This window comes from Dendrobates tinctorius, unplaced genomic scaffold, assembly GCF_039654945.1.
Source record: "Dendrobates tinctorius isolate UK_male_01 unplaced genomic scaffold, ASM3965494v1 ptg000016l, whole genome shotgun sequence".
Lineage (NCBI taxonomy): Eukaryota > Metazoa > Chordata > Amphibia > Anura > Dendrobatidae > Dendrobates > Dendrobates tinctorius.
This window is the reverse complement of record NW_027361684.1, coordinates 49424509-49439062: the sequence shown is the minus strand read 5'-3', so window position 1 is coordinate 49439062 and position 14554 is coordinate 49424509. Positions and strand designations below refer to the sequence as shown.

The window sequence follows — 14554 nt, the reverse complement described above, 5'->3', positions numbered from 1 at the left end:
TGACTAAAAATTAAAGGGGTTCCCATGTCATTTTTTAAAATTCTTTAAAAAAATAATTTACAAAATGGCGTGGTATCCCCCTATTTTTGACAACTAGCAAAGATAAAGTTAACAGCTGGGGGCTGGTATTTTTAGGCTGGTAACGGGTTATGGATATTGCCCCCCAACCTAAAAATAGCAGCCCGCAGCCACCCTAGAAAAGGTGCATCTATTAGATCCTCTAATTCTGGCCCTTTGCCAGGCTCTTCCCACTTGTCCTGTGGTGGTGACAAGTGGGCTTCATATTTGTGTGGTTGACGTCACCTTTCTATTGTCTGGTGACATCAAGCCATGAGGTTAGTAATGAGAGACATCTATAAGACACCCCCATTACTAACCCATAGTGATATTGTATAAAAAAAACACACCCAGAATAAATGTCTTTAATGACACAGGCTCCTTTATTGGCGCTAAGTGAAACCATACTCATATCATCCCCAGTACACTGAAGCCTATGTCCGCTGCAAATGAATTAAAGTAATAAACAATCATTTTCCTCACCTGTCTGGAGTGAAGGGATAATCTATAATGTTCCACAATGATCCCAATGACTTTTTGACTGCTCTACCAGAAAGCTGGCAACACACTGACAGGAGAGTGTAATCACTCCTGCAGTGTGTAGTGCTGAGCTGTGATGAGAAAGTTCACTGAAGTTCATCAGCTGATGAGCCCCGGTGATCTCACTTACATGCTCCTGTCATCAGCTAATGTGACTGCCCAACAAGTGATTTGAATCATCATGGGGCAGTATGGATTACAACGGATAGGTGAGGAATATGGTGGTTTATTATTTTTTTCCCTTTTCCAGATGACATTGGCATTGGGGATTAGGTGTTAAGGTGAGCATATTTTTTAAATTTTATTGTACAGAGGACAAGAGATTAAGGGTTTAGATGTAATGTGAGTATTTACTGTGTTTTTTTAATTTTACTTTTTTTTCTTTACTTTGAGCACAGGTGCTGGCTGATGACTACGCCTATACGCCCACTGTTATCGGTGACAGCAGGCATAGACTGATGGGAGTACTAGTCTCTTGTCAGCTGATACCTGTGGTAAGCTTTTTACTGCGGGTCACAGCTGCAGGGGTCACGCTGACATCTAACATGATCTTACCAGTGGCAACATTACTGCCGATCAGAGCCCCTGTGTGCAAACTGCCTTGGTAGAAACTCAATCATTTACCAAATCTTGACTGAAGTTTTGCTGACTTTGAGGAAAATGCTCAGGAATCCGAACACATCCGAATATGCAAAGTTGGTGCCGACTTTGGTGAATATTTTCCGAACAAGTTCGCTCATCTGTAGTCAAGAACTACAATTGCAAACAAAGGTTTCTGTATTAAATATTATGTCCTGTTTTTCTATTGCATCAAATACTTATTTCATGTAATAAAATGCTAATTAATTTTTAAAAAATCATGCAATGTGATTTTCTGGATTTTTTTTAATATCCTGCCTCAAACAATAAAAATTACAGACCTTTCCATTCTTTATAGGTAGGAAAACTTGAAAAATTGGCAGTGTATCAGATACTTATCTACCCACTGTATCAGTCTTCATAGAATCACAGAATATTAGAGTTGGAAGTGACTTACAGGTTCATCGTGTCCAACCCCATGGTCAATGTAGAATTCACAAAACCATTTCAGACAATTGTCTGTCCAGCCTCAGTTTGAAGATTAATGTCTAATCTGTATCTTCTCCCTTTCAGTTTGATTATATTTCTTTTCATGTTTCCATGTGCAAATGAGAATAAGGATGATACGTCTTCAGTGTGACATCCCTTCAGATATTTGCTGACAGGTTTTAAGTCTCTTAATAGCCTTTTTTAACAAGCGAAATATTCCCAGTTCCATTAGCTGTTCCTGAAAGGACATAGTTTGCAGTCCACTCATCATCATGGTAGTTCTTCTCTGAACTTGCTCCAGTTTTTCGATGTCGATTTTAAAATTTGGTGCCCAGAACTGGACACAGTATTCCAGATGAGGTCTGACCAAGGAAGAGTAAAATTATTTCACATGCTCTAGACTCAATGCTTCTCTTAATACATCCCAAAAGTGTGTTTTCCTTTTTTTGCTGCTGCATTGCACTGTTGACTCATAGTGCAGTCTGTGATCTATTAGTATACACAAATTTTTTTAACATGTTCTATTGCTTAGTTCTATTCCTCCCATTCTGTAGATGTAAATTTCATTTCACATGACCAAATGTAGTATCTTGCATTTCTCCTTAAATGCCATTCTATCAGTCCCTGCCCATTGTTCAAGCTTATCTAGATCCTTCTGAATACTTGATCTGCCTTCCTTAGTGTTAGCTATCCCTCCTAACTTTGCATTGTCTGCAAATTCAATTAGTTTACCTTCAGTTACCTTATCTAGATCATTTATAAAAATGTTCAAAAACACAGGGGCAAAGACAGGGCCTTCCAAACACTCTTCCAATTGGATGTGCAACCATTTATCATGATTCTTTGAGTTTGATCACTGAGCTTGTTATGAATCCACCCATCCATAGCTTTGTCAAAACCAATACATGATCATTTTTTCAATAAGGATTTAGTTCTCATGAAACACTTGAATGGTTAATAAACTTCTTGAATGTGGTTTTGTGTACCTTAAGGTTAAGGGGTGCCATTTTTAGAATGGTGTCACTTTTGGATATTTACTGTTATATTGACCCCCCAAACTCACTTCAAATGTGAGATGGTCCCCAAAAAAATATTTTTGCAACAACATTTACAAAAACAAGAAATCGCTGGTCAACTTTTAACCCTTATAATGTCCTAACAAAAAATGATGTTTCAAAAAATTGTGCTGATGTAAAGTAAACATGTGGGAAATGTTATTTATTTATTCTAGACCCTTCACAGTACGGCTTCCACCCCCTACATTCGACTGAAACTGCACTCAAAGTGACCAATGACATTCTGACAGCAAAACATAACAGTGACCACTCTCTGCTCATTCTTCTTGACCTATGTGCAGCTTTTGATACTGTTGACCACCATCTCCTACTCTCTAGGCTCCAGTCACTAGGCATTAAGGACACTGCTCTCTCCTGGTTCTCTTCCTATCTCTCTGACCGCTCCTTCAGTGTTTTGTTCTCTGGATCCACGTCATCTCCTCTTCCTCTTGCTGTCGGGGTACCTCAGGGCTCAGTCCTTGGCCCCTTCTTTTCTCTCTCTACAGGGCCCCAATTGGACAGACCATCAGCAGATTTGGCTTTCCATACCATCTTTAAGCTGATGACACACAACCATATACATCTTCCCCCGACCTTACCCCCGCTGTACTACAGAACGCCAGTGACTGTCCGCAGTCTCCAATATCATGTCCACTCTCTATCTGAAACTCAGCCTCTCCAAAACAACTTCTTCTGCTCCCACTGTCTACTAGCCTCCCTAAATCTGACATTTCCCTCTCCATGGGTGGTACCAAAATAACACCCCAGCAGCAGGCGCGCTGTCTGGGTGTTAAGTTTGACACCAATCTCTCCTTCACATCCCATATACAATCTCTTGCCGCTTACACCTAAAGAACATATCTAGAATCCACCCTTTTCTCACCATGGAAACAACAAAAACCCTCACTGTAGCATTGATCCACTCCCGCCTGGATTACTGCAACGTTCTATTAATTGGTCTCCCTGTCACTCGACTATCCCCTCTCCAGTCCATACTTAATGCAGCGGTCAGGGTCATCCATCTGGCTAATCGGTACTCGGACGTGTCCGCTCTTCGTCAGTCATTACACTGGCTGTCCATTCATTATAGGATCCACTTCAAAGTACTTGTTCTCACCAACAAAGCTCTCCACAATGCGGCACCCCCCTTTATCTCCTCCCTCATTTCTGTCTATCGGCCTAGCCGATCGCTGCGCTCTGCAAATGACTTTCGACTAACCTCTGCACTAATCCGTACCTCCCACTCCCGACTCCAAGACTTCTTGCGTGCTGCTCCTATCCTCTGGAATGCTCTACCCCAAGAAATTAAGACTAATCACAATTTGCATAGTTTTAGGCGCTCCCTCAAAACACATTTGTTCAGAGCGGCCTATCACGTTCACTAATCAAAGTCATTCTATATGTAAGTGTGCGTGTGTAGCCCATTCACTATCTCCATCCATCCTTCACTCCCTCAAGATGGCTGGACCTTCATTGTAAATACACAATTGTAAATACACACCTATACTTTGTATCTCCCCCACCTCATTGTAGATTGTAAGCTCTCACGAGCAGGGTCATCTTATTTCGTCTTATTTTGCTTTAATTATTGTATTGTTAATGTTGCTACTTATGACTTGTGTTTTGAAACTGTTAAACTGTAAAGCGCTGCGGAATATGTTGGCGCTATATAAATAAAGATTATTATTATTATTAACTATTTTGTGTGACACCACTCTCTGATGTAAGGGTACAAAAATTAAAAATTTGTAAATGGCAAAATTGTCAAAATTTTTGCCAAATTTCTATTTTTTTCATGAATAAATTATAATATAATAAGTTATATCGATTAAATTTTACCACTAACATGAAGTACAATATGTCACAAAAAAAAAACAATCTCAGAATCAGTGACAGTGGTCAGAATTGTAAAAATTGGCTTGGCCTTTAAGTACCTAATTGGCTCTGTCACTAAGGAGTTAAGCATGTTTTGTGCATATAAATATATAGCAAAGCTGGTTTGTCATTCAACACAACTAAGATTGTTTAGCAGTTTAATGGTTTACTGAAAGCAGCAATATTGTATGCCGACAGTTTTATTTTTATAAGTATCAGGGACATGATTATTTTCATAGGCCTCGGTGTGACTAGAGATACGGTATATACCTTTGTTATGATCTTAAAGCTTCATTGAACACATGCCATGTTAATGCATATTAATATGGTGCAGCCTTGGACAATATCTACATTGTAGATATCAGTATTATATATCCATGGATTTCTATGGCGTATTTCTGTATGCCAATTCACAGGGCAGCGTTGCATGACCTATAAGTCTCCCTATGCTAACTTGGTGCTCTCTACAAGAACAAACTTTAACACTGAGACCTCTTACCAGGGCAAATAGAGTTTCTGTTTTAGTGTCTAAGCCTAAGTCATGTGGCAAGGCTTGATAAAAGGATTACATTGACTTGTGGAATATGCTGACGGTGCTATTGGCATATTTGATTTTTAATGTACTCATGCAGAAATTTACTTTGTCAGATTCATGCAGAAAAAAATCATGGCCTGCTCTATTTGATGTATCATTATGTAGTTGTTTTCCCTAGGAAAAAATGTCTCCATAAGGCTTTGTTCACATTTTAAATGCGGTGCTTTGCTCTAACAATGACACTAGTGATGGATTCCTCATGATGGATATCAATAATGCTTAAAAGGAATCTGTCACCTCATTTTCGGCCTATAAGCTGCGGCCACTGCCATCAGGGGCTTATCTACAGCATTCTGTGATTTAACCTGAAAGAGAAGAAAAACAAGTTAGATTATACTCACCGGGGGGCGGGTGCGGGTGAAGTGGGTGTCGCGATCCGTTCCGGCACCTCCCATCTTCTAGCGATGATGTCCTCCTCCTTACTTCTGCCACGGCTCCTGCTCAGGTGTACTTTCTCTGCCCTGTTGAGGGCAGAGTAAAGTACTGCAGTGTGCAGGCGCCGGGAAAGGTCAGAGAGGTCCAGTGCCTGTGCACTGCAGTACTTTACTCTGCCCTCAATAGGGCAGATAAAGTACACCTGGGCAGGAGCTGCGGCAGAAGTAAGGAGGAGGACGTCATCGCTAGAAGATGGGAGGCGCCGGACCGGACCGCAACACCCATCGGAAGGAACCGGATCCCAGGGTGAGTATAATGTAACTAATTTTTCTTCTCTTTCAGGTTACATCGGGGGCTTATCTACAGCATTACAGAACGCTGTAGATAAGCCCCTGATGGCTGTGGCCGCATCTTATAGGCCAAAATGGGGTGACAGATTTTCTTTAACATACCCTACTGACAATACTGGAGATTTGATTCCATCATGAAGTTCTTACCTTTAATTATTATACACATTTTTGTTGTACTGATGTATTAGTCATTTTTGTCAGAATCTGCAATCAAAACTCCAAATGTAGATGTGAACAAAGTCTAATTCAGCATTATATGGCAAGACCCCAAATCCAGTACCATATTACAGATCTCATTATCCAAGACCGTAGACTCCGGATAGATGTAGTGCACATATTCCGTAATGTTTGAATTTATTATTATTTTTTTATTGCGCCTGACCTGTTTTGAGATTCAAAAGAAAAATTTCTCCTTCAGCCTAAAGTAAATATTATAAAGTACGAATAAAAAGTAGATTAATTATTTTTTCTTCATTTTATTATAGCTATTATTACACCATTTGTTCATATTTTATTTTCAGAATCTGATTTTCTCTTTCTGCTATTACGACCTAGGCTTCAGTATATACACAGTCATTTGGATTCACGCCTTATAATGTTCCAGTTGGCACAAAGAATATGAATCCTATGTGCTGTTATATCTTTCAGTTTATGTGCCAGCTCTTAATATTGCCAGCTAGGTCAAGGATAAGCAACTCATAATGCCCCATATGCGTGCTGAGATACACAGCCCATTACAGCATTTGCCCTTGAACAATGTATTCTACATAATTGACCATATTTCATAATTGCTGACAATTCAGTAATGTCTGTGAGGAGAAATGAATGGAATGAATACAAAATGTGTGTTCTTTTCTGCAAGGTCAGATTACCGCTCTTAACTAAGTCTTTGTAATTTATTGGTATTCCTTAAAATGTCAACCATTTTGGGTGTATACACACGGTTAGGTACATATTTCCACGCAGACATATTTTTATGATCTATGTTGCTAACTTTAACCATTGTAATTAATGAATGAATCAATTTACTAACCATGTACAGCTCTGCTGGACATTTTTCTACATCTTGGGCGTCTATACTGTGCTTTTGCAATTTTTTTTATAAGATCGGCAATGCATAAATGGATACTTTTAGAGGCATAATCGAGAGCAGAACCTCTGTTTCTCTACTTTTAGAGGGCTAATCAAGAACACAACCTCTGCCACCTCTGATTAATGAAGCACTAGATGCAAAAAATTCACAATATAAAAACTAAGAAAATAATAAACATCTCAACACTTCCTCTCTTAATCGCCTCCTTTTCAATAATCATTTTATTTCAAATTAAATTTAAAATTTAGAAATAGAAAAAAAAATCAACAAGTGACTTGGGAACTCAAATAGGTCCTCATTCTCTTCCTCACTGTTCCTTGTGTAGCTGTTAGAACTACCTATACTGTAGTATCAAGGATTGCGAAACAGGGCTTCATCTAGCCAACAGCTGAAGAGGTTTCTGCAACTGTTTCAGATCAGAAAATGCTGCATACTAACTATAAACTAAACAATAAGATGAATAGAGGAAATAGAATAGCTTTTATGTGGATCAATAGGGATCTTTAAGTAGCATATTTATCAATGTTACATCAGAGTTTGTTAAGTCCCAACAGGAAACACTCCAACCGATCCAGCAATGCCTTCAACCAGTTAGGAATAACCTTGATCCACTTTAAAACATCCACTTTTCGGTGAGGTTTGCCCACCGTGACATCATCACTGTAGGACTATCAGGAACCACCACAGTGGCCACTCCTGTGCAAGGGTGGATTTAACATGATAGAAATTGTGTCTTTTAATTGCATAATATTTTTTGCACTTTGGCCATTTTCTCAAAATTCATGACATTTCCTTTAAACAGGTTTTGTTATGAGTGAATAGCATATTATGATAACAATTTGGTGAGTCAGGAATGATACTGTACAGATAAAAAAATGTAGAAGGCCACTATGATTGTTTAGTGATGCTGCCCCTATTCTAGGAATGGGTGGGAAAACAGAAATCAGGCCTCTTTATTGTATATTTTGAATGACGAGTCAAGAAAACGATACATGGATAGATAAATGGATGAATAGATAGATACGTTTCGACTCCAAGAGTGAACCTCTCATGTTTCTCAAGTTTGAGGCTTGAGAAAGGCTCACACTTGGAGCCTAAACTTTGCTGTAATCCCATATGGGATATTCAATCATCTTTATAATTTTCTAAAGCGGTGCGCTGTCTTCAATTTTTTCACTATATTGAGGATTAGTATATGCCTAGAAGACTTGGCACACGCATTTTATTTACTGTTTTCTAGCGGTGCTTTTTTCTCGATAGATAGATAAAAATATTTTATACTGAAGTTAAAATAATAGGCCAAATCATTCATTTGAAAGGGAAAAGGATAAACTAGTTAGGATATTCTAGATGTCAGACTGGCTGTTTCCAGAAATATCTTTCAGTGATGTACTCTAAATAATGAAGTCTTTTTAAAAGGTTGTATTATAATTTTGTGATGTTCTTTTTTTCTTTCAAGGTCATGGATTATATGGGACATTTGAAATGTTGTCCTCCTGGAGGAGAACCAGAGAAGATCAACACGTAAAAGAGAGGACAGCTGTTGTGTATGCAGACACCATGATTTCCTTTTCTCTCACCACTGGCATGTATTTAGTCACCTTTGGGATTGGCGCCAGTCCCTTCACAAACATTGAAGCTGCAAGGATATTTTGTCGCAATTCATGTATAGCAATCCTCTTCAACTACCTCTACGTACTATCATTCTATGGCTCTAGCCTTGTGTTTACTGGGTACATTGAAAATAATTACCAGCATAGTGTTTTCTGCAGAAAGGTGCCAAAGCCTGAAATCCTACAGGTCAAGTCAATGTGGTACAGGTTTCTTATGACTGCAAAATTTAGTGAAGATACAGCGGACTCCGAAGAAACAAATTCTTATGAAAGTCATCTTTTGATTTGCTTCCTTAGACGCTATTACAGTGACTGGATAACAAATACATATGTAAAACCTTTTGTAGTTCTCTTTTACCTTGTTTATATTTCCTTTGCCTTAATGGGCTACTTGCAGGTTAATGAAGGGTCTGATCTGAGTAACATTGTAGCAACTGAAACACGAACCATAACTTACACAAGCATTCAACAAAAGTATTTTAGTAACTATAGTCCAGTTATTGGCTTTTACATCTATGAGTCTATTGAATACTGGAATACAAGTGTCCAGGAAGATGTTCTTGAGTACACAAAAGGTTTTGTGAGAATATCTTGGTTTGAGAGCTACTTAAGTTATCTTAGAAAACTTAATATGTCTACTGGATTACCCAAAAAGAACTTTACAGATATACTACGGTACTCTTTTCTTAAAAATCCACGTTATGCACACTTTTATGAAGACATTATCATACCCAAAAAATACAACAACGAAGTTGATGTGGTGGCCTCTAGAATGTTCTTGATAGCCAAGACCATGGAAACAAACAGGGAAGAACTTTATGATCTCCTCGAAACTTTAAGGAAACTTTCTCTAACCTCCAAAGTAAAATTCATTGTCTTCAATCCATCTTTTGTCTACATGGATAGATATGCTTCTTCAGTAGGAGCTCCACTGCAAAACTCCTGTATAAGTGCTTTGTTCCTGCTGTTTTTCTCTGCATTTCTTGTTGCAAGCTCTATCATCAACATCTGGATTACTCTAACTGTGGCCTCTGTGGAGTTTGGAGTCATTGGATTCATGACTTTATGGAAAGTTGAATTGGACTGTATATCAGTACTTTGTCTTATCTACGGAATTAATTACACTATTGACAACTGTGCACCACTTATATCCACTTTTATTTTAGGAAAGGAATTTACAAGAACTAAATGGGTAAAAAATTCATTGGAAGTACATGGGGTAGCCATTTTACAGGGCTACCTCTGTTACACTGTTGGTCTGATCCCTCTTGCAGCTGTGCCTTCAAATTTGACCCGTACACTGTTCAGGTGCTTGTTTTTAATTGCGTTTGTCACATTGTTTCATTGCTTTGCTATTTTACCAGTTATGCTTACTTTTGTCCCACCTTCAAAGAAGAAAAGGAAAGAAAAAAAGACACATGAAAATAGGGAAGATATCGAGTGTGTTGAAATGGTGGACCTAGACAGCACTAGAGTGGTTGACCAAATTACAACTGTCTGATAAATATTTTTTCTCTGTATTATTCGTTTCACCGTAGGTCTTACTAAGAGAATGTTTTAATAGAACTTTTGAACTGTATGGAGAAGAAATATTAAAACATATATCCAATACAATCCTATTGATGGATGATCTACAAACTTACATTTAGCCTCAGTAAAATAAGTGACAGACATATATATAATGGTGGTTACCAGATGGTAGTCTACATCTAAGTAATACTGTAGATTCTTTGTTTTCTGTTTTCACCTTTTGAAGGTAAGTTTACAATATATATGTATATATATATATAGGTGTGCCTATATATAGATATATAAAGGTGTGAATATATATATATATATATATATCACCTTTAATATTCCAAATAAAAGCAAAAGTCAGAACAGAATACAGGAGGATACAGAACAAAGTCTGAGTTTGTATCACTTAATTGTTAAAGCAGGAAATGCTTTTTTTATGCTGCTTGTAGGGCTCTTACTGTTGCTGATTCCAAACGCCTACAAAGAAAGTTTGTTAATACAGAGTTACTTATACCCATACATTTTCCAGCACTTTTTTGTGAACTTATATCAGATTTTAAAATGCAAGATACATTCTTGTTTTTGATTTTTTTTAAGCTAATATATATTTTATATGGTACAAAATATTAAACATTTCATTCATTCTTAGGTAAAACACTACACAGATAAATAAAAAAAAATGCAAAATGTATCATTCATTTTATACCACGCCTTCATGCCTTCAAGCCTGAAGGGATTTCTACATATAATGCATGTGTAAAAACAATATTTTTTTGTTTTATTTTATTGTTGTTCATAAGAAGCTTTTTTTTTTTTTAAAGTAGAGAGACAGAGACAAAAATCTATTTCCATGTCTCTCATAGTTCAAAATTACAATGGAGTGATTTGTCAATAGTAGAGATGAGTGGATTGATTTGCAGAACTCCGATCCAATATTCACGTCTGTGATACCTGGTGGCTAGACTAATTTTTTACCTTCCAGCATCCCTAGTTTGACATTTCATTTATTGGGGCTGGCATGCATCTGTGCAGCATGATGCACCAATGACGTCACGGGAGCTGTGGATAATCAAAAGCTGTGCTGGGGACTCCAGATGGGACGAGATTTGTGGGACTCTTGCCTAGCTGCCAGGTACCACTGACCTGAACGTTGGACCAGAGTCCCGCGAATAGATCTGCTCATCTCTGATCAATAGTTACATTGATTATCTTCCTTGATTACAATACACTCCCTGACAGAAGTTATGTTGCTTATCCATGTTATGTAAATAAATGCTTATAACCTGACATTAAATTCATCCATTAGTTGTATAAATTATTCTTTTGAATGTGGTTTAGGTTAAGAAAATAATTTGGCATCAATGCAGAAATATTGATCATTTAATGGACACAGAATGGTCAGATTTTGGCAAGCAAAAGTTTTGTCACCTGGTCATATAATGCATCCAATCCTAGTTTACATCCACACCTGTGCTCAGTAAATGATCGGTTAATTAGTGGGTGTGTATAAAAAGAAACCCAGCGCCCCAGACCTTCACTTGAGCTTCAACTTGAGCTCTGACAACATGCCAAAAATCCACCCTGCGACCAAAGCCTGGATTGTCAAAAGGCTGAAGACCAGATCCACTGCAGAGGTGACTGGCACCTTTAACCCCTTCATGACCCAGCCTATTTTGACCTTAATGACCTGGCCATTTTTTGCATTTCTGACCAGTGTCCCTGTATGAGATAATAACTCAGGAAAGCTTCAACACATCCTAGCGATTCGGAGATTGTTTTTTCATGACATATTGAAACATTTATATTGGTAAATTTAGGTCAATAATTTTTGTGTTTATTTGTGAAAAAAATGGAAATTTGGCAAAAATTTTGAAAATTTTGCAATTTTCAAATTTTGAATTTTTATTCTGTCAAACCAGAGAGTTAGGTGACACAAAATAGTTAATAAATAACATTTTCCACATGTCTACTTTACATCAGCACAATTTTGGAAACAATTTTTTTTTTTGTTAGGACGTTATAAGGGTTAAAAGTTGACCAGCGATTTCTCCTTTTTACAACAATATTTACAAAAACCATTTCTTTTAGGGACCACCTCACATTTGAAGTCACTTTGAGGGGTCTATATGGCAGAAAATACCCAAAAGTGACACCATTCTAAAAACTGCACCCCTCAAGCTACTCAAAACTACATTCAAGAAGATTATTAACCCTTCAGGTGCTTCACAGGAACTAAAGCAACATGGAAGGAAAAAATGGACATTTTAATTTTTCCAACAAAAATTTTCTTTTATCCTCAGTTTGTTTCATTTTCACATGGGCCACAGGGTAAAATGGAACCTTAAATTTATTGGGCAATTTCTTCTGAGTACATCGATACCTAATACGTGGTCATAAACCACTGTTTGGGCGCACGGCAGAGCTAAGAATGGAAGGAGCACCATTTGACTTTTTGAATGGAAAATATGCTGGAATATTTCGCGGTTGCCATATCGCGTTTGGAGAGTCCCTGTGTGCCTAAACATTGGAGCTCCTCCACAAGTGACCCCATTTTGGAAACTAGACCCCCGAAGGAACTTATCTAGATGTGTGGTGAGCACTGTGAACCCCCAAATGCTTCACAGAAGATTATAACACAAAGCTGAGAAAATAAAAAATCATTTTTTTCCTCAAAAATTATATTTCAGCAAGATAATTTTTATTTTCCCAAGGGAAACAGGATAAATCGGACCACAAAAGTTGTTGTCCAGTTTGTACGGAGTACGCTGGTACCCCATATGTGGGGGAAACCACTGTTTGGGTGCACGGCAGGGCTCAGAAGGGAAGGAGCGCCATTTGACTTTTTGAATGGAAAATTAGCTTCAATCGTTAGTGGACACCATGTCGTGTTTGGAGTGCCCCTGTGTGCCTAAGCTTTGGAGCTCCCCCACAATTGACCCCATTTTGGAAACTAGACCCCCTAAGGAACTTATCAAGATGAATAGTGAGCACTTTGAACCTCCAGGTGCTTCACAGAAGTTTACAACGCAGAGTTGTGAAAATAAAAATATTTTTTTACCTCAAAAAATGATATTTTAGCCCACTAATTTTTATTTTCACAATGGTAACAGGAGAAATTGGACCCCAAAAGTTGATACCTCATATGTCATCATAAACCACTGTTTGGGCGCACGACAGGGTCTGTAAGTGAAGGAGCGCTATTTGACTTTTTGAATGGAAAATTAGCTCCAATCGTTATCGGACACCATGTCACGTTTGGAGAGCTCCTGTGTGCCTAAACAGTGAAAACCCCCACAAGTGACCCCATTTTGGAAACTAGTCCCCTTATGGATCTTACCTAGATGTGTAGTGAGCACTTTGAACCTCCAGGTGCTTCATAGAAGTTTATAACGCAGAGCAGTGAAAATAAAAAATCATTTTTTTCCTCAAAAATGATTTTTTAGCACACTATTTTTTATTTTCGCAAGGGTAACAGGAGAAATTGGACCACAAAAGTTGTTGTGCAATGTGTTCTGAGTACACCGATACCCCATATGTGGGGGGGAACCACTGTTTGGGCGCACGGCAGGGCTCCGAAGGGAAGGAGCGCCACTTGACTTTTTGAAATTAAAATTACCTCTAATCGTTAGCGGACACCATGTCGTGTTTGGAGAGCCCCTGTGTGCCTAAACATTGGAGCTCCCCCACAAGTAACCCCATTTTGGAAACTAGACCCCCTAAGGAACTTTTCTAGATGCATAGTGAGCACTTAGAACCCCAAAGTGCTTCACAAAAGTTTATAACGCAGTGCCGTGAAAATAAAAAATATTTTTTTAACTCAAAAAATTATTTTTTAGTGCACAATTTTTTATTTTCACAGGGGTACCAGAAGAAACTGGACCCCAAAAGTTGTTGTCCAGTTTGTCCTGAGTACGCTGGTACCCCATATGTGGGGAGAACCACTGTTTGGGCACACGTCGGGGCTTGGAAGGGAAGTAGTGACGTTTTGAAATGCTTACTTGATGGAATGGTCTGCGGGCATCATATTACGTTTGCAAAGCCCCTGATGCGCCTAAACAGAGGAAACCCCCCTCAAGTGACCCCATTTTGGAAACTAGACCACCCAAGGAGCTAATCTAGATGTGTGGTGAGCACTTTGAACCCCCAAGTTCTTCACAGCAGTTTATAACTCAGAGCCGTGATAATAAAAAAATTTTTTTTCCACAAAAAATGATTATTTAGCCCACAATATTTTGTTTTAACAAGGGTAACAGGATAAATTCGACCCCAATAGTTGTTGTCCAGTTTGTCGCGAGTACGATGTTACCCCATATGTGGGGGTAAACCATTGTTTGGGCACACGTCGGGCCTCGGAAGGGAAGTAGTGACGTTTTGAAATGCTGACGTGATGGAATGGTCTGCGGGTGTCATGTTAT

At 38.4% G+C, this 14554-nt stretch overlaps 1 protein-coding gene across 1 annotated transcript in view; it reads left to right on the top strand.

The window, feature by feature from the left end:
* PTCHD1 (patched domain containing 1) overlaps positions 1-10235 on the top strand; it is a 331170-nt gene extending 320935 nt beyond the window's left edge. Inside the window, exon 4 of the mRNA XM_073565832.1 lies at positions 8468-10235. Coding sequence (XP_073421933.1) covers positions 8468-10122 — 1655 coding nt within the window. The 3' untranslated portion in view covers positions 10123-10235. The remainder of the gene's footprint in view (positions 1-8467) is intronic.
* Positions 10236-14554: the final 4319 nt, after the last annotated feature.